Genomic DNA, 20657 nt, shown 5'->3' on the forward strand with positions numbered 1-20657 from the left:
TTTTAAACAACACAAAGACTTGCCATAAAGCATCAAAAAACTGTTCCTTGTATCAGTATCTTACCCATAGACTAAGCTATCCATAAATATTTGTTAAATCAACATTTAACAATTTAAAGGATCTAAATGAATAGGACAACCAAGAGTAGAAATATAATGCAATGAGTTCGCATGCATGGTCACAGAGAGTTTAGTTGTGAAAAAGACATGTTTTTAGGATAGTGAAGATAAAAGCCCTTGTTTACTTGACAGTATGGCAAGGGGAACAGAGGATTATTACAGTGGGACTTAACTGAAAAGGACAGTAAGAGAATTGCACAGTTCTCAGACCTCAGAAAGCCTATGCTCTAGTCCTTTGTCTTTAACTCTAAGAACAGGAAACAGTTTCAAGCCAGGGCTAGATCTCAGACAAATATAAGGTCAACTCTTGGCAAAGCAGTTCAGTTACTCCCAGAAGCCCAGGCTAAACTGTAATTGCCCACACTTAGCAAGGAATCCATGCATACCCACGCTGGAAGACTCAGTCCTCTCAGAGAAGCATGATGGCCCAAATGTATGTGGAAAGTTGAAGAATACATACAGTTATCTATGTTACCATCATAATTTGATTATATTTGGAGCCACTGTAGCCTCAACTGTTTTATTTTGAACACAGTTCCATGGGAAATGATCCATGTGGCTCCCAAAATCTGCTTCTAAAGAGGTGTGTGTACATGTATATACACAAACACACACATATAATGTGTGATACATATATCATTACATATATGTATGTAATGATTACATATATATGTATGATTATTAAATATATATAACTTTTATTATAATATATAATTAAATATATAATATACAAATATAACTCAGAATATATGTGTGCATACTAATTACATATATATAATATATATACTTCTGCTCTGAAATCAATGCTTAAATGTAAATCCCTATCTCTGAGCAGGCAAGACCTCCTGAACAGAAGTTGGCAGAAGAGTTTGCTTAAACAACACCAGTGCAGTGACTCATTTGTGTTTTCACAACATGCTTCTACCCAGCACCCATGTCTATTTGTGGCCTCAAAATAAAGGCTATGTGAACCATCTCTGAGCTGCCTGCCTTTAAAAGCAAGGACACAGTTCTCAGTTGACTCATTTGAGCTGCCCGTGCTTTTCAGAATAACCCACTGCCACATTTATGAAGGCATGTGATATAATTTAAGATTATTTCAGGCTGTGCCAATGCTTTTCTGTTTAGCCTTGACCTAGTCTTTAGAAAGTCAAATTCACCCCCTTAATTAAGCCCACTACAAACCACTATTGGTATCTCTGGGGGGTATAAAAAAGATTGCTTTATCAACACTCTAGATTGTAAATACCATCAGAATCAACACTCTAGATTGTAAATACCATCAGAATAGGGATTCTTACCTATTTTGGTCATGTTATCTGTATCCCCAGCACTTAAAATAGTGTCTGGCACATGGTAGACACTCAATAAATATTTGCAAAGGAATGAACCAACCTCTGCCTTAGACCTGTGAAATAATAACCTGGGTCTCAGCACTAAATCCACAAAATATTTTGTTGTCCTGGTGTCCAAGTCAAGAAGACATCTACCGCCAGAGCATCAAAACCTCTGTACGTGTTATACAGATGGCCAACAGTCCCATGAAAAGATGTTCAACAACACTAATTACTAGAGAAATGCAAATCAAAACTACAATGGGGTACCACCTCACACCGATCAGAATGGCCATCATTAAAAAGTCTACAAATAAAATAAATGCTGGAGAGGATGTGGAGAACAGGGAACGCTCCTACACTGTTGGTGGGAATGTAAATTGGTGCAGCCACTATGGAAAACAGTTTGCAAGTTCCTCAAAAAACTAAAAATAGAGTTGACATATGATCCAGCAATCCCACTCCTGGGCATATATTCAGAGAAAACTATAACTCAAAAAGATACCTGCACCCCAATGTTCACAGCAGCACTATTTACAATAGCCAAGACACGAAAGCAACCTAAATGTCCATTGACAGATGAATGGATAAAGAAGATGTGGTATATATACACGATAGAATACTACTCAGCCATAAAAAAGAATGAAACAACACCATTTTCAGCAACATGGATGGACCTAGAGATTATCATACAAAGTGAAGTAAGTCAGAAAGAGAAAGACAAATACCATATAATATCACTTATATGTGGAATCTAAAATATGACATGAATGAACTTGTTTACAAAACAGAAACAGACTTGTGGTTACTGAAGGGGGGTAGGGTGGGAGAGGAATAAATTAGGAGTTTGGAACTAGCAGATACAAACCACTATATATAAAATAAACAAGGACCTACTGTACAGCACAGGGAACTATATTCAATATCCTATAATAAACCATAATGGAAAAGAATATGAAAAATTTATATACATATATAAAACTGAATCACTGAATCACTTTGCTCTACACCAGAAACTAAAACAACATTGTAAATCATCTATACTTCCATAAAAAAACAAGACAATGGGGCTTCCCTGGTGGCGCAGTGGTTGAGAATCTGCCTGCCAATGCAGGGGACACGGGTTCGAGCCCTGGTCTGGGAAGATCCCACATGCCGCGGAGCAACTAGGCCCGTGAGCCACAACTACTGAGCCTGAGCGTCTGGAGCCTCTGCTCCGCAACAAGAGAGGCCGCGATAGTGAGAGGCCCGCACGCCGTGATGAAGAGTGGCCCCCACTTGCCGCAACTGGAGAAAGCCCTCGCACAGAAACGAAGACCCAACACAGCCAAAAATAAAAATAATAAAATAAATAATAAATAAAAAAAAAATTTAAAAAACAAAACACCTCTGTATGTTAAAGTACACACCCTTTCAGTTTTGAGATACCCTTCAACATATTAAATTCACTTTATTCCCTGGTCTTCAAAATAGATAAAACCAACAGATATACAAATCTAAGTCATCTACCATTGCAGGAAAACCTAATTTGATGACTATAGGTAAAATTTTTCCACATTTCAATACTAGGATATGTAAAATTACTATGTAACTATTGAGTTAGGTATGTGTGCACACACTAGTCAATTTATATTTATATATATTATTTCAGATCTATAAACTCAGTACTTGGATCTATGAACCCATTTACTAATAGCATTATTCCACCCAAAAGAAATTGATAATAGAGTACTCAGTTCAACAAATATCTATTAACGATCATTAATGTTTTATCCCTGTTTTTCAGTGTTTCTGCCACCCACTAAATACCAAATTGCAGCATTTCATCAATGTATTTCTTAAAGAAAAAAGTCTTCAGAAATGAGAGGAAAATATGTCCATCACTATTTTCATTCAGAGAAACTTTCAAAATAATGAATTCACAGCTTCAGTGAAACTATCAATGGAAGTTACAAAATCTATTAATAAAATGACCAAACTATGTCTGGCAAATTGTCCTCATAGGTTTGAATTAGATACTTTGAATTAAGTCAACTCCCAGGAGTAACATCCAGCCAATGGTCATGTTAATGGACATCTTGACACACTGAAAGCATTTATATTTCTCCTAAAATCTTCAGAACCCAGAAAACAGCTTACTACACCAGCAACGCCTTTCCCATAACACTTACCACAGAGGAAAAACCCACAGTAACTATACATGTTACACAACAGAATCCTTTACTTTACAGAACTCACTCATACGGAAATTAATTCACCAGGAGGGATCACCAATAGACTTTAATAGATTTCTTCCTGTCTCAGATGCAGTGTTTTAAAGCTAAGTCTTATGAAATTGAAAAGGAGTTCAATTCAGTTTTAAAAGGTGATAAACTAACACATAAGAAGTGTCATACTGCCTCTATCTCAATGAGAACATCTTTGAAAAAAAATGTGTTGAAAAATTATCTTCACAAGAAGTCTCTCTATATTCTGAAAGACAGAAGGAGGTTTTGTTCTTGCCGCCCTCTCAAAATCACATCTTTCTTTGATTTTCTTAACGTGCGGCTGCCTGTATTATCTTCTTCATGCTGGCCTCAGGGTGCTTCCCCAGTGCTTTCTTTTCCACTTGTTCTCTTGAATGATGTGCTTTAGTTATCATTATGCTCTCATTTAGATGAAGAATAGCTGCCCTATTTGAATACAGATCAGATTTTATAAAAAATACCATTACTGACAACACTGTTACAATTTAATTTATTCATTCTTGTCTTATGAATGAGGAAAAAAAGGGGGAAACACCCTCTTCATATACTTCATCTCTGTGTCCTACCACGCTTGGTTTCGATTCCCCATGCCTGGGGAATGTGCTTTCTGGCCAGAACAATGTAATTTTTTTAATATATATATATATTTTTAATTAATTTATTTATTTATTTATTTATTTATGGCTGTGTTGGGTCTTCGTTTCTGCGCGAGGGCTTTCTCTAGTTGCGGCAAGCGGGGGCCACTCTTCATCGCGGTGCGCGGGCCTCTCACTATCGTGGCCTCTCTTGCTGCGGAGCACATGCTCCAGACGCGCAGGCTCAGTAGTTGTGGCACACGGGCCTAGTTGCTCCGTGGCATGTGGGATCTTCCCAGACCCCATGGGCTCGAACCCGTGTCCCCTGCATTGGCAGGCAGATTCTCAACCACTGCGCCACCAGGGAAGCCCAACAATGTAATTTTTAAAATGTTAATCAGTTGCCAATATTTAAGAATCACCAGATTTCACGTAAGAAATCGAATTTTCAACCTCTCTTTGAAAATCAGAAAATGAAGGAATCCTGAGTGCACGTTCACATGGGAACAAGCAAAGCCAAGTGGCAACTGCCCCCTTCCAATGGAGCAGGAGCTCTTAGGAGTCATCACAGTGCCCAGCTGGGACAAAGTCCAAGCCAGCCCTAGGAAAAGTCATGTGGGGAGCCCTCAGTCCCCAACTACTAGACATCCCAGCCTAGGCACAAGTCATGTGAGTAAAGAAGCCCTCAGGCAACTCCAACCTCAGCTGCCATCTCACATACAAGTCTACGAAGACCAAAGAGAACCATCCAGCTGAGTCCAACAACCACCAAAACCATGAGAGAGAATAATAAAATGGTTGTTTGAAGCCTTGGATTTAGGGGTAACATGCTTTGCAGCAATAGATAAAGGCTAAAAGATAAAAGCTCTCTTAACAGACGAATTACAATTGTTTAAAGTAATGTCTCCCTTTTTGCTTGGGTCAACATAGATGTCATAGAGAGTCTCCATCTTAATTTTGTGTTTAAGCAGAAATCTAAAACATGAATGTGCCCAGGGGAGAAAACAGAAGTAGAAGAAAAGCAATCCTTTGGAATCAGCTGTATTTTTTTTAAAAAATAAGCTGGTTGGCAGCACTTATGAATGTCACATAGGTTAAACAGTAATAAGTAGTAACGTAGAAGGACAGAGTTTGAAAAGGGCTTGAATCTGGCTGTTTTCAGCCTCACTCACTACTCACTCAGCACCTAGCACAATACCTATTTTTCCCTAATGACTGGATCAACTAAGAGTAGTTTTGTACATATTTTTCTGATTATGGGGATTTAAAATATCTTCTCTATAGCTAAAGCTTCAGCTATTATTGACACAAAAGGAGGGTGAATGCCACCTGCAAAGTAACCAACACATTGTGGTTTATACAAAATAAGTTAAGCTAGAGTCCTACACAGCTTAACGAGAGGCAGATTCAGGAATAGGAAAATCAACACCTAGCTTTTATTCCTTAAAGCTGAGCTCTACCGATAGAGATGCAAATCCTATCTTGAGCAAATCACTCAATCGCTTGCTCACACGAAAAAGGAAGCTAAGCAGGCATTCCCCAAAACTTGATATATCATCAAGTTTAATAGTATGGTCCACACATTCAAGGTAATAGAAGATCTTAACCTTATACCCAGCACAAAACTAAAGCAGCTGATATGCTTTTGCCCAAACAGAATTGTGTATCCTCATTTCCTTCCCTTCTTTTCCCCACTTGTGACTCAAGCCAGATTTCATCAAGCTATTTTTGTAATTACTAAAATGCTGGAAATACAGCAGCAGGCCAGAAGCAAAGTAAAATGCAGCATCTAGCAAAAGAAAGAAAATCATGCTGAGTAACTGAAAGGCCATCTGCTTCTAGCTGAGCTGTAGGGGTGAGGAAGGCAATCTGGGCTGTACTATTTGTGTCTTCCCCCAAACCAAACCCACCTGCATGTTGTCAGTGGCATCCCCAAGCAGTCCTCCAAAAGTGATAGCGTTAGTTACTGTTGCCAGATAAATGAAGAGAATTGCTGAAAGAGCCTGAATATTTAAAGCATCATAAAAATCACTGGCAAAAAATGGTGCTTTCCTCTTTATGTCCTTAATTAGTCCACCACAGAACCTGCATAGGGAGAAAGCAAACACGTGACAACATAAAATAAATTACCAGCAAATTAACCAAGAGATAACTTAGAGATAATTTAACCACAAAGAATTTGTATTTAAAGTGTTTGAATTAGAAGATACTCTTCAACCACTTAAGATAAAAGCAGAAGACTGTGAAGAATAAATCTTCTTCTATCTGTCTCTTTTTTGGTCACCAGATTAGGCGTCAACATTCCCTAAAGACTAGACAACTGGTCTCTAGACGAGAATGAACTGTGTAGATGAATTAAATTTCTCACTGTCTGAAGAAAAACATCCAAACATGTGAGCAGATGATATAAGGCCCTTTATAATCTTGTCATAGCTTCCTTTCCAGCCTCATTCATTCATTCATTCATTCATTCCACAAATGTTTATTGGGCATCTGTGACATGCCCAGCACTATTCTGGGTGCTGGAAAAACAGCAGTGAACAACACAGCAAAAAAATACCCACCCTCATGGAGTTACTTTCTGCATGGGGGAAACAAAATAAGTAAAATGCATGGTGCTAAAACATCAAAGAAAAAATTAAGTGGGGAAGCAGGTTATTAAGTGTTAGAGTGCTGTGGCTGAAATTTAGACTGGCCAGATCAGGCCTCCCAAGCAAGTGACTTTGGGGTGAGGATTGGAAGGAATTAAGGAAGGAAGCCATGCAGGTGTGTCATGGAAGAGCATCCCAAGCTGAGACCTATCACATTTATCAGCAAGTCAGCTGACTTGTGCATCTGTCAACTCACCCCCCCGCCCCCCCCCCACCCCGGAACCAAACCTCGCTCAGTTTTTCCCATGCTGTGCCTTCGGCCTACGATGCCCTCCCTCAGAGCTCAACAGCCCTCTGAAGTCTTGACCCTCCATTCATAGTTCAGACATTCACTAGGGGCTATCACATTTTCTCAGGATTGCCTGTCTATCTTAGCTGCACTCAGTGCCCTGCTTCAGTTTTCTTGGTACGCACAGGGCTGTGCATGGTACCAGGCATGCTGCAGACATGCAATACATTTAGGGAAGGTAAAATATGGAAGAAGGAAATTACAGTCTGATTAAATTAAAAAGTTAAATCCTGAAAATTATATCTGTAAAAAAGGAAAAGGATATTCCTAATGGAAATAGTTTGTAAAGAACTAGTCAGAAAAAAAAAAATGGGGGAAAGAGAAGGTTCTACTCTCTATTCTTTAAGATGGAAGAGGAGAGAAATGACGTCCTCTTAATTTGGGAGAGAAACCCAAGTGGGTCGTCAGGGGAAGAAAATAATGTAATTTCATTCAGATTCGACTGCATATTAAAATGACTTGCTTTTGTGTTTTCAAAAAATCTGCAGTGTTTTTAAAAAGCCATATCTTCATAAATGAGTATCCTACTTAAAACTGTAGTTAACCCAAAATGAAATGGAGAACCTAACCATGAAGGAAATCCTAATGTAAAGAGATTTAACCAAAGCGATCTGGGAAACCTGAATTCCCCACTGCAGGCCCAGGAGATGGTAGCCTGGGAGTTACTCATTTCTGTAACATGTTACCCACTTCTGAGTAAATGTACCAGGGAGAGAGGGAATCAGGAAAGCCAAGTGGGGAACACTGGCACAATACTCAGTCTTCCTGCAACACCCACCCACGAGCTCTCTTTCTAACACCCTCACTCATGGTAATACCTAATACCTTTCTCCCATCACAAAAACTCCCTACTTCTGCTTTATTTTGCCCCATAAAACCAGATCCACATTTCGTTATTTGCTCATTGTTTGTCTCCTACCACTATGAGGTAAGACCCATAAGGAAAGGGGTTTTTCTTTCATTCACTGCTGCATCCCAAGTGCCTGTGACTAACAGACCATAAATGTGTGCTGGCTGACCAAACAAACGTACAAACAGGTGAATAACATGCTGATAGAAAGATGAAGGTAAATTCAGATCGGAAGAGAACCTCATCATGAACGACAGACGAATCCATAAGTTACCTTCCAGTGCGCTGTAATTCCTCACAATCCGCATGTCCTCCTCCTCCGTGGCCTCCATCATGGGGCGTGTCCCCGTTCATCTGAACATTTTCTCCACCTGAGTACATATTCTTTCTAAGCAAGACAACAGAGCCCAAGAAAAGATTAGTTTATTCCATTCACCTGCCTCTTAGCTGGGTCGTGCACTAGCTAATAAAGAGATGGACCGAAAACCCTTTGGGAGAAAGATAATTATTTCCGGCTGCCATCCTAACAAACAACTTTTGAAGTGCTCTGTTGAGAGCCAAGACAAATGAGTGGATGAACAGAAAGTTGAATAACTTGTATGTTGTATAAGAGGGAAATTGTTTCACCTGGAAAAACACAGATTTCTAAAAAATGGCTTCTCCTCAATTATCTCATCCAATTTCTTAACCTCTTAAATCTACAGGGAGTCATCTTCAGTAAACGAATCTTTCCACATGTACAAGGAGTCCCTGAAACAACCCGAAAGAATCTCTACAATGTATTCCAATATCATAATCTGAGATCTCTAATTTGTAATCACTAAAGAATATCACAACATATAATATTCATTTTATAGTGTCAACGAAATGTCAAACCAAGGCACATGTGTGATTCATTTGAGATAATACCTCAAGTTGAATGGAAACCTGAAAATCTCAGGGCGGTTGGCTGAACCTCTTTCCTTTTCTAAACACAACCTCCTTCTCAAGGATGAAAACTCCCAGTGGCCTGAAAATCTTACCTTTTGTCAGATGATGGAAGACTCTTAGGGGGCTCTATCCTGATCGCTGGATCCCATTCCCCGGGGGGAAGGACAATGACTTCATCTAGGAACTCGTCAATGCCAGCAATCAGGTCCTGCCTATCTTTTGCTTTATAAGCGATGTCATGGAACACCTAAAGAATAAAAAGAGATGTGCTGATCCAACAAGAGAGCTCTCCACATGCCTCACATCATGTAGAGCCTGAAGAATGCAATCCATAATCCACTTTAACATTACTATAACCATAGCCTCATATTTGCTATTGTTCAGCTTACCCCAAAATATTTTGGTATTCAGATTATGAACCCAAAGAATATAGGTAGAGGTATGAGAAAACAGCTGTGTTTCTTTTATATGATTTTTTCTATCAATACCATAAAACAACATTGCCTTTCATCTCCCACTAGTATGTACCATTACTGATATAGTTGCGATGGAAGCCAGATGAAAATGGTTTAGAGAAATAAACTGGAGATCATTCCCCAAAATAAAAACTACTGTGCCAAACCAATGCTTATAATTCAAGAAGGGTAAGTTCAAGCTGATTGTTAAGACTGAGTTAAGACTCAGACATTGCAGCTCTCAAACACACAAATAATGTGTGTTAAAGCAAAGGGCTTTAAGTAGGTGATCATCTGTCTATGTTTTAGCAAGGCAATAACTAAACCATCTAAGGCAGCAAATGTTCTATGTCTTTTATGCAAATATCCAAAGAAGGAGCTTCCAGATGTCCATAATCCTCTTTGTCAATCGCTCCATTCCTCTAACCTGGTTGATGATCTGAAAGTCCTTTACACATAACCTAAGACTTTCATACCTCGTTAAGTCAAATTCTTTAGTCTCCAGGAGAGAAGATGGCCCTTATTCGATACCCTTACCTATTCTTAAAGATCGCTACTAAGTCTCTTCTCCTCAATTAGAATTTTTAAAAGCTATCAAACAAATAACACCAATGGTCTGGGGGTTGTGGGGTTGAGGGGAGGGCAATACAAAGTGCCAGCATATCATCTGTAGTGGACACAATTGGCCACAGCCTTATTTTCTCTTGCTACTTCCCTTAGTAGAGGCCGGAAAGTCGGTCACTTTCCCAGCCTACCCTGACGATAAGGATGGCCAACTCTGACCCATGAGATTAAAAAAGAAGGGGGGTGGGGGGTAGCTTTCGAATACCTGTTAAAAGAGACAGACACAGCTAACACTTCCTTTCCTCCTTCCTCCTGCCTTGCATACAGATGACGTGACTGGAGTTGACGGTAGTAGCCATCTTAAGACCACAAAGCAAGAGCCTTGGCACTTGATTTATCATTAAGCAGTTAAATTAAACCAACTCCAGCAACCACCTACCTCCAAGTTTCCTCATATGTGAACAAAATAAACCCTAAATTGTTTAAGTCACAATAAGTCAAATTTTCTGTCATTTGCAGCCTAAAGCATTTCTAATTGATACATCTTAGGAGGAATCATTTTTTTAAAGAAATCATAAATATGCAAAAATAAATGAAAGAACCCACTGAGATGCTTAGTTGCCTCAAGGGGAAAAAAACAGCATTGCTATTCATCAATGCTCCCAGATTAAGTAACCATCTGGTAATCACCAAATAGAACTGCCATAGCTAAATGCTCTATTCTCCACTTAACACATGGAGAAGCTAACATATCAAGCAATGAAGCAAAAACAAAACATTCGGGAAAATAGTAAGCTACAAAGACGCAAAAGCAGAAATTAGTGATCCTATATTCTCATAGTATTTCTCCTCCTATGAGACCAGTTTGGAGTTTCGTCATGTCTACAATGTGTGTAACGACATTCAAGCTATTAGGAGAGTATGGTCATAATTCCAATGTACTAGACGCTCTGCAGTAACAGTTGCTAATGCATTTTAGTATATGTATCATTCCTTCCCACAAGATAAGAAAACCACAAAAACAGGTACTTGCTGATACCTAAGGGAAAAAATGCATTACCCATTTTATTATGCATTATTTTACAGAACCCATCATTTCTGAAATAATACAGTATATGGACACTTGAGTTTCCAGAATTAATATATTAAACATTTTAAGAGATTAAGTTAATACAGTGTCTTGAACCTTTTCAATAATATTTAACATACCTCGGTTTAGAGGAAGAAAGGAAAATATGACTTATTCTAACATAAAATTTATTTTTTGAAAACTATCAAATGCAGATGTCAGCTCATTTGCATGAACGACTGTTCCTCATGTTTTAAGAAGGTTGGTAACTACATAATTCTAACTGAATAAATTGTGACAGCCAACTCACAGGATGAAAACACAAGTAGGACATTCACAGATCACCATCTTCCCGATTCCCTACCTCGTCAGACATCAAGGTGGCAATGGCTCTGCCAATCTCATGGTAGGACTTGGCTTTCCCCTTAGGACCTAAGAGAATGAACAAGAACCTAATGGAAGAGGAAAGAAGCAAAGGCTATAACACACATTTCATCAAACTCAGTACACATAACACTGAGACACATCTACCCTAATTCATAAAACGGTTAGGTCTAGAATTCATCTTTAAAACAAAGGTAATATTCTTGCTAATATGAAAGATACTCTTTCACACTGTTGTGAAACACAAACTGTTTTTCATTTATTTGGAAGCAAGGGAGAATTTAGCATGGAAACCTGAGAAGCTTCTTCACAGAGAAGGAAAGGTTCACTTTATGAGTCATTCAATCTTTCTTTTCTAAACTTTCTTCTCTCTCCCTTTCTTCTGACTCTCAGAATCTTTGGAGAAAACCCATTAAGCACAATAACGAGAAAGACTTAGTACATCTTCAGATTTCTCTGACTTTTCTTTACCCAATATGGGTGATGACAAATGATCCTCTCCATATTTTTAAGAAATATTTCTACTCAGAAGTGGCTGGGAGTCAGCAAAAACCAAGTCTTCTACAAGTAAGCCACATGCTGACAGCCAAAGTAAAGAAAGAAAAATATGAGAGAAATTCAAAATAAAGCACCATGCACAGTTAAAATTCTTTCGTGGGCGTCAACAAGTTTCTTTTCCAAACTTGTTTTCTGGATAATGCACAAAGCACTGTTCCATAGTAAGCAGGTCCTGAAACTTGCAATAATGAGCTTATCTCCACTTAAGTTCACCCCTTATCATGTTGGAAGGAAGCCCTCACTGATCATAAGGGCAAAGATGCATGTCTCAACTGGGGAGTAGGAAACCCGGTAAGTAAATGAATTTAAAAACATAGACAAAAGGCAACACTAGATAAATCCCTTCCTTGCTTATTTATGATCATGTCTTACCTAACATGGAGATAATGAGGACAATAAAAATGATCATATCCTATGTTTGCACAGCTTTTTAAAGCCTGCAAAGCATTTCACATTCACACATCATTTAAACTCCTACTAGCCTCTGCAATAAGGACAGGTATCTTATTTCCATTTAATGGTGAAGAAACCTAGGTTCAAGGAAGTTACGGATGAGCCCAAAGACTGTCCCTAATAAATGACAGAGTAGATAGATAGGACTTCTTACCTCCTGTTTTTTTCAGCACACGGTTCTGCTTAATAATACCTGCCCAACCTATATACCAGAGTTGTGACTTCACAGAGAAAAGCTATCCAACTATGACTTCCATAGGTCACTCTGGGGAAAGATGTTGTGGATACTTAGCTGAAGACAAGAAACCTTCGGTAAGATTTTATGGGACCAGGAATAGCTTAGGACTTTTCTTAGTAAAATTTTATTTTTTACTAATTTATTCATATACCTCACTTTAAATAAGAAAGGACTGATAGTAAGCACTCTTCAAGGTATTAGGGTCTGTTCCCAAATGCCCCTGAAGAGGTAGTTCCTTGTTTCATCATAAAATTCAATCCAAAGAGTGAAGAAAAAAAAACCAAATTGAGAATGTAAGAAGGTAAATCTGGAAGTCTGAATACCCATATTTTATACCAGAATAACCATAAAACCATTCAGTATTTATTTGCTTAGAAACCAGTTCTGGAGTGGAGCGGTACACTCGCTTTCAAGTGTTATCACAGTAGAAGAAATAGCAAAAGCAATCAGCAGGCGCGAAAGTCTGTTCAAGTATGAAGGAAGTCATTATTAGAATTGGATTTTAGTTCTTCTAACTAGAACTTTTCTTCTTTTGAAGCTGGACCTAATTTATATACCACTACATACAGTATTATAAAGTGTTTTTTATTGGACAGTACAATGCATTTTTCTGAAGGGGCGGATCACTGATTTGAGTGCAACACTCGAAAAAAATATTTAACCACTACAGTAAAATATAAATCTCATTAAGAAACACCTACAGTGCTGGTCACATGTCTCAATCCTATTTACCTGTCTACCAAGGGCCAGCTGTCAGGCAGGACAATAAGCCCATAGTTTTAGGCAGAAGAAGGCAGATGTGGTGCAGTAAGAGAAAATACATAACACCTGGATGCTTTACTAAATACATTTTTAGATAATGGATTTCCTTTGCTCGTCATTTTTTACTATTTCAATGTATCTAAATACTAGTGTCTAAGTAATACGTAACATCTAAAACCTTTCCAGAACCACTCTCTACCTCTTCCTACCTCTCCCTAGTATCTCTATCATGATTATTTTACATTTAGAAATATACATTATAGAAATGCACATTTATCAACTGACACATAAATTAATGATCAGGTTGACTAAATGGCAACAAAGCCAAAATAGTGTCTTGTTAGAAAGTGAGGAAGATACTCTCAGTCATTAACAGTCCCCAAATAAAAACTTTGGCAGACAATGAATGGGTAACTAGTCCAAGAACCGATAGAATAATGGATCCTCTAACTTAAATACTATAAGATGAGGGCATACATTTTCTACAAGTTTTTACTCTGCTCTTTACTAAATAGTACCAAAGAATGAATGGCAGTAACAGACCAGTGGTGACCATACCATTTATTATAGCAATAAACCCAGCATATGAGAGCTATAGTGTTTTACTAACCTAGATACAAAGGCACAATTCCCCTTTCCTGGGTAATGTGATTTTTATTTTTAAAAAATTATATATATATATATATATATATATATTCTTTAATGGAAATCATCAAGTGCCAAATAGAAATAAAATATTACATATCAGTTAAAATTTTCACATTACTCCAGGCAGGAACCATTCAGCAAATCCATCTCCTTAAAATGATATAGAGAGGAAATCTGGACATCGACAAGTAGCAGGAAACATCACCTCAGGTCAAGAATTTCATCTGTAGGAAAGCAGACCATTAAGAAGCCTCTAATTTGAACTGCACTGTTGAAATGGGGATGAGAGATCTGGGAAAACTAACAACACAGAACACAACTCACCAAGTTGAAGTTCCCTCTGCCTGAAACATGTTCTCTCCTCTTTAACCCTCAAAGAAGCAAAAGCTGTTACAACTTTTACGATAGAAGTACCTCTTGCCAAACTCAGCTTTTATAATGTACTGAAAACTTCTTTCATGACTCAAGCTGTTTTTTGTCAACGGACAGATGTTATTTTTAACCAGAAGCTTTTTTTCTTTATTAACAAATTAGAGTAAACATCACATTTGTGTGGCTGAAAGGGCACACCCCCTGTTGATGGCTTGGGGGAAATAATTTATGTTGCTGAGTTGTTTTTATTCACTCATAACTAGAAACAAGTCATAGTTAGAATTTTTAATAGTGCCTGGTTGTCTCAAGAATCTTCATGCGGCCCTTCTACTCTTATGTGCTCGCTTTTCCACACAACTAATTGTGCCTGGGGAGAGTGTCTCTAGCATTCTCCACAACAAAAATCAGTACCAGATGATCTGTGTCCAGAACCACTGGGCTATACTCACATTCACAAAATAATTATAGGCAGAAACAGAGCATAATATCAGAAAAAGAGCCAGCCTTCCTAAACCACTCAATCTTTTCAGAGAGGATGTGCACCCCCCATCCTTCCTGACATATCACAGCTATTTCTAAAATAAACTCAGTATGTACCAGTCCTTTACTCCCTTCTTTCAAAACAACAGTGAATCAAATAACCCAGTATTCATATTTAGTGGCTTTGGAAAAATGTGGCTAAACTGTACCTTCCACAATAAATTCATGAGGACCACAAGCCCACCGTAACCAACCATATTACAGCGAGCAACTGGAAGGTTGTTACACAAGACAGAACTGAACTAGCAGGACCTCCATCCCAATTCCTCTAATACAATTTTTTACAGTTTCGACAATTAGGCACAAACAACTGCTTTTAGGCAGATCGTTATTCATAACATAAAATATACATTAACTTAAGGTGATATAAAGGGGTAATAAGCATTCTAATTTTTTAGAGGGCTAGAGCTCCCTGAATAACTATTTGCCTTAGATGTGAAAATCAAGGTCAGAAAAGGACAAACTGATCGGGAACTCTGATTATTCTTTATGGGAAAACGCTCAAGTATTTTATTCCAATCCATTCTTAGATTTTCCCTAAAAGCCTGGCTTCGGAGTCAGAAGTCTGCACTGGTAGTGCAGAATCGTCCCTGTGCCTCCACCTCTCAACTATAAAATGGGAATTATGTTCATCTCCATGTGGCCCCTATATATGACCGAGTGGCAGCCTCTATGGACAGATGTAAGATGATAACAAGCAAAGTGTCTGCAAGATGCTAAGAAAATCATAAACATATCCTACCAAGTCACCAGAGATCAAGGGACAGAGTTTATTTGCTTTCACATGGATGGCAAGAAGGGCCCCTACGTGGAGAACATCCGCCCAGTTGGGAGGAGTCCAGCTGCAAGCAGAAAGCTGAAATAGATCAAACCAAGAGCAGGGCAGATAGAGAAACTTGTGAACTCTCCACAAAAGGAGCAGCTACCGCCACATTTCCTAAAAGATGCACGGTAGTAATGCTGTTTATGATAAACAGTAATAATAATAATAATAAGCAGAAGAGCCTAACATTCCTCCACCTTCAGAAGGAAAAATGACCGTTGTTACAAGATGTGCACAGACACACACTTCTCGGGTCTCCCTGCAGGACAACAGGGTGGCATGCGTGTTAAAGCACATGGCTGAGTGCAGAGGCAGCCTTCACAATGACTACCACACTCCTTGTGGGATTTCCTTTATTGGATTTCACAGGATGCAGCCATTGTAAATGGCCCCATATTACTCATACACAAAAAAGCTAATGAGACTCCCTACTCAGTGATTACAGCTTGCCCTGGTTCGGAGGACAGCAAAATGGATAAGACTATTTCCTGGAAAAATGTTAACATGCTAGGATATATTATTCAGATTATTACCCTGAAACAGCTTTACGACATTATTGAATTACATTCCCTTGAATTGCCTGGGCTCCTTTTTTCTATTCAAATGATGCTGGGTTGTACCTCTAGACTAGTACCACCCTCCAGTAACAGAAGAAAATGAACCAGACAGGAGCAGAAGATTAGAGGGACACAAAAATAGTCATGACTTGCTACTCAATGAACTTGTATTATTGTTAAACAAAAAGCCTTTTAAAATATTTTTTATTTGTAGCTTCTAGAGAAAAATAATAATGAAAAATGAAAAAGCAAGAGAAATTTAACACTTCTGGGCACACGTTTTTTTCTTTCAAGCTCCAGTAAAGTTAGTCCAAAGAGACAAAAATAAAACCATAGGGACACACAAGCTGGACTTTGGCCACGATCTGAGTCAGCTAGCTGTTCGCCAGGTGATTGCTCAGATAGAACTGCAAGGCTCTGCTGGAATGTTTTCAAGCAAAAAGCTAAGTTACAGAAAACACAAATCATGATAATCCCATTAATTGAATATAATCATCGCCTTTCCTCTGCTATTTGTCCAATGACTGCTTATATTATTCCTATATTGTAATATGACAAGTATTATTCCTATTTTAAGTGTCTAAGAAATATAAAAATGGAGTAAAAATGCCTGTATGATAAGAATGGCCTGTAATCTATAAATTGGGAGGCCATAAGGAAATGTTCTCCTAATTTGCCTCCTAAATTGGCTCAGAACAAACCTTGACCCCCTTGTCTTGTTGGTTGATCACACTCAGATCCTCTGAGGTCACTGAGCATTCACAGCCCTTCCTGCTCACGTGGGAAACCTAAAGAAAAGTCCCCTGGGACCCACAAAAGGCACCCCCCCCCCCAAAAAAAGGTCCTATTTATATGATAATTTTCTAATGTCAAACTGAAGATTATAAACTTCTCTTTAAACTCTTCTTAAGCACAAGTTTAAGTGAAGCATTAACTTCTATTCACCTATTGCACTTCGGAAGTCAAGCTTCCTAACTCTTCTACTGGGCTCAGTTACAGAAGGAAATAAAAGAGGATGACTTCTAAAGTATTGTGCAGGGTAATGAGTACATGATTGTAGTAACAGTAATATGCTTCCACTTAAAATTTTATGAGTCATAACACATAACAGTAAAGTGTGCAAATGATTTTTACATATGTGTATATATATATAATATACATATAGACACGTCTATATATCTACATATAGACATGTCTATATATATAATGTGCATATGTATGTATGTATGTACCCACTACCAATTTTCTAATAAAACAGAGAGCAAATGAAAGCAACTCTGACCTTTGAATCATTCACCATCTCTATGATCTTAGAGAAGTTACTTAAACTTTCAAACTCAGTTTCTTCATCTATAAAATCCACATACTTATAGTTTATTTAAAAAATCTTTAAAAAATACTTATGAGGATAAGTACTTTAAAAAATCATTATGAGGATTAAATAGACTAATCCATAAGAAACTGTTCTGTAGCCCAATGAATTATTATAATTGTTATTATTATTATTACTACTGTACAAGTGCCAAGTAATCTGACAGCATGAAATCAGACTGAACCATTATTTCGGGTTAAACCTTTCCAATATGCTTGCTTTGGATGTACCCTCATCCTCTTGGTTCTCTAGCCTGAGGGAGAGGATAGGTGATAGGTGTCCCTATCACCACACTGTGGACCCCCGCGGGTCAGGGAGCAGCTTACCTTGTGGGCACAGGGACCTCAGTCAGGGCACCCAGCATGACGGCCTGCTGCAGCCGAACAAAGGCAATGAAGGGAGAATCTAAGAAGTTGACCTCGCCAACAAGCACGTTGGAGGCTTCGGCATCACGTGGCAGTTTTTTCATGAACTTATTCTTCAGCTGCATGGGAAGAGCCAAGAAAACACAACTTATTTCCAGAGAAGGGAACTCAAAGAATTTCCTTTATATGAGTCTACACGCAACAGGCAAGCCCTAGCTAGCTATTCTTCTATTATGTTTAACCGTTCTATCATAATAAACATTCCTCTGTACTTTGAATTCAAAAGTATTGAGAGTACAGTCACATGGTTTACATGAGGGGTAGTCACATGGTTTACATTGTTTTAACAATATTTACATATATATCAATTCATTTACTTATTCACTCAATAAACATGAGTTGAAGAGTCTCCTAGGAGCCAGGAGCTGATCTAAGCCTTAGGGATAAGGGATGCGTCAACTAATTACATGTCCTCCTTGAGCTCATATTCCAGCAGGGGAGAAGTAAAATATGATTTAAAGTAGTGATAAGTGCTGAGAAGGAAAAATAAAACACGTAAGAGGGTACTGCGTTAGGCAAGGAGGTCAGGGAAGGCCTCTGAAGAGATACATTTGACAATGGAGTGAGGGGACAAGCCAAGCAAAGATCTGGGCAAAGAACATTGTAGGCAAAGAGAACAGCAAGTGCAAAGCCTCTGAGACAGGCAAGAGCTTGGTAGTTAGGGGAACAGTAAGTAGGTAAGTGTGGTGGGAGCTGAAGGAGCAAAGGAGAGAAAATGGCAGCAAATGAAGTTGCAGAGGTTAGGGGGGACCAGGTGGTAAAGGAAATGAAGGCCACAGAAAGAAGTTTTGGATGTCTTAGACGGAACTTACCTACTAAAAGTCCAAGTGGAAATGTGGAGTAGAAAGACGTAAATTCAGGAGATACCACCATGTAAGCAGTATTTAAGACCATGGGATAGGATGACACAACCTTGGGTGTGAGTGTAGAGAAGAGGGAGAAGATCTAAACCCCGGGCTACTCTACCTTTTATGGGAACGGGAGGGGATATCAGCAGAAGACATTGAAAAAGAGCAGCCAGTGAGGTAGGGAGAGAACGAGGACTTCATCAACTGTCGGGTGAAGAAAGGGCTCAATAAGAAAAGGGTATCAGCTGCTGAGTCAAAGCCTGCTGGAAGTTCACATAAGATGAGAACTAAGAAGGAACCAATGAATGTGGCAAGGTGGAAGGTCTGGGTGATCCTGACAAGAGCTGTTACAGTGGACACCAGGCTACCCAGTAAAGAATGAGAGGTGAAGCAGTAGAGACAGGGAGTGGACAGAATTATTTTGAGAAATGTTGCTGCCAAGAAAAGCCAAGAATTAAGGAAGTAGGTGAAGGAAGGCATAAAACAGGGGATTTTTTAAAATGGGAAATATGATAACACTTCGGAGTGTGCATGAGGATGATCTAGTAGAGACAGATTACTGCTATAGGAGAGAGGGGATAAATGCAGAAGCAGCTCAAGCAACCGTGAACTACTGAGAAGAGACGATGTCCACAGCACAGGTAGAGGGATTAACTTCAGGTGGAACACAGAGAGCTCATCAATCCCAGCTAGGGAAGGCAGGGTGCAGATGGGGGTGACCTGAGAAGTTTGTGGCGTGAAGATGAGGGCTTCTGAGGACTTACATTTTTGCAGTGAAATATGAGTGATCTGCCGGTGAGGGGGAGGAGGAGGAGGGATGTACATGGGAGCTTGAGGAGAAAGGTAAAGGGGTAAAGTGGTTTTCTTGGCGAGTAAACGTTGCTTAACAGTCACTTTGAAAAGTTATCTTGTAGCTGTTATTCGTTCCTTTCCCCTCCTCCTCAGCTCCCACTTAGGATTGTTCAAGCACCCTTCAGTGAGTGGGAAACATCTCCCAATAGCTCAAGGGGAACATCTCAACAACCATAAAAGGATGGAGATAAGAATTTTGCAGGACCTTATGAAAGACACAGACTTCTGGGATACACTTAACATCAATACGAATGTCTCTCCCCTCAAGTCAAAAGTTAACAGTGAACTTTTTTTGCCATGGATTACTGCTGATATGGGAAGTGGGAGACATGGCCCAATTTTCCCCAGTAATGAAAAATTATATTAACATTTAATTTTCAATTTCCATTTAAAGAGTTCTTAATTAGGGAAAATAAGTGCCATGAAAATTAATTCCCCCAAACTATCACCCTCAGTAGCATTTTTATGAGATTCTTTCATTTGGTACTTCATACAAGAAGAAAGCTGGGAGTCAAAAAAAAAAAAAAAAAAGGAAGTTGGGGTTACTAATTTAGTGGAAACCAAAAAGAAAAAAAAAAAAGCAAAGGCAAGATATATATTTTTAGATGTCAGAAACATGACTACTTCTAGCAGTAAAAGACTTTTCCAAAGTTTACACCATTAATCCTTCAAAAAATACTAATATTTCAAAAAAATCTGTTTACGTTCTACAGATATGAAAAGAGCAGCCACAGGAATGGTC

At 38.7% G+C, this 20657-nt stretch overlaps 1 protein-coding gene across 9 annotated transcripts in view; it reads right to left on the reverse strand.

Moving 5' to 3' along the window:
* The window catches only part of SLC4A4 (solute carrier family 4 member 4), a 437388-nt gene that overhangs the window by 89713 nt on the left and 327018 nt on the right, over positions 1 to 20657 (reverse strand). For all 9 annotated transcript variants that reach the window (XM_082463732.1, XM_082463733.1, XM_082463734.1 and 6 more), the window contains 5 exons: positions 18117 to 18274; positions 11448 to 11535; positions 9088 to 9242; positions 8340 to 8453; positions 6186 to 6360 (listed from right to left, as the gene is read on the reverse strand). In XM_082463732.1, coding sequence (XP_082319858.1) covers positions 6186 to 6360; positions 8340 to 8453; positions 9088 to 9242; positions 11448 to 11535; positions 18117 to 18274 — 690 coding nt within the window. The remainder of the gene's footprint in view (positions 1 to 6185; positions 6361 to 8339; positions 8454 to 9087; positions 9243 to 11447; positions 11536 to 18116; positions 18275 to 20657) is intronic.

The sequence above is a fragment of the Balaenoptera physalus genome (genome assembly GCF_965194825.1).
Source record: "Balaenoptera physalus genome assembly, chromosome: 5".
In the NCBI taxonomy this organism is placed as follows: domain Eukaryota; kingdom Metazoa; phylum Chordata; class Mammalia; order Artiodactyla; family Balaenopteridae; genus Balaenoptera; species Balaenoptera physalus.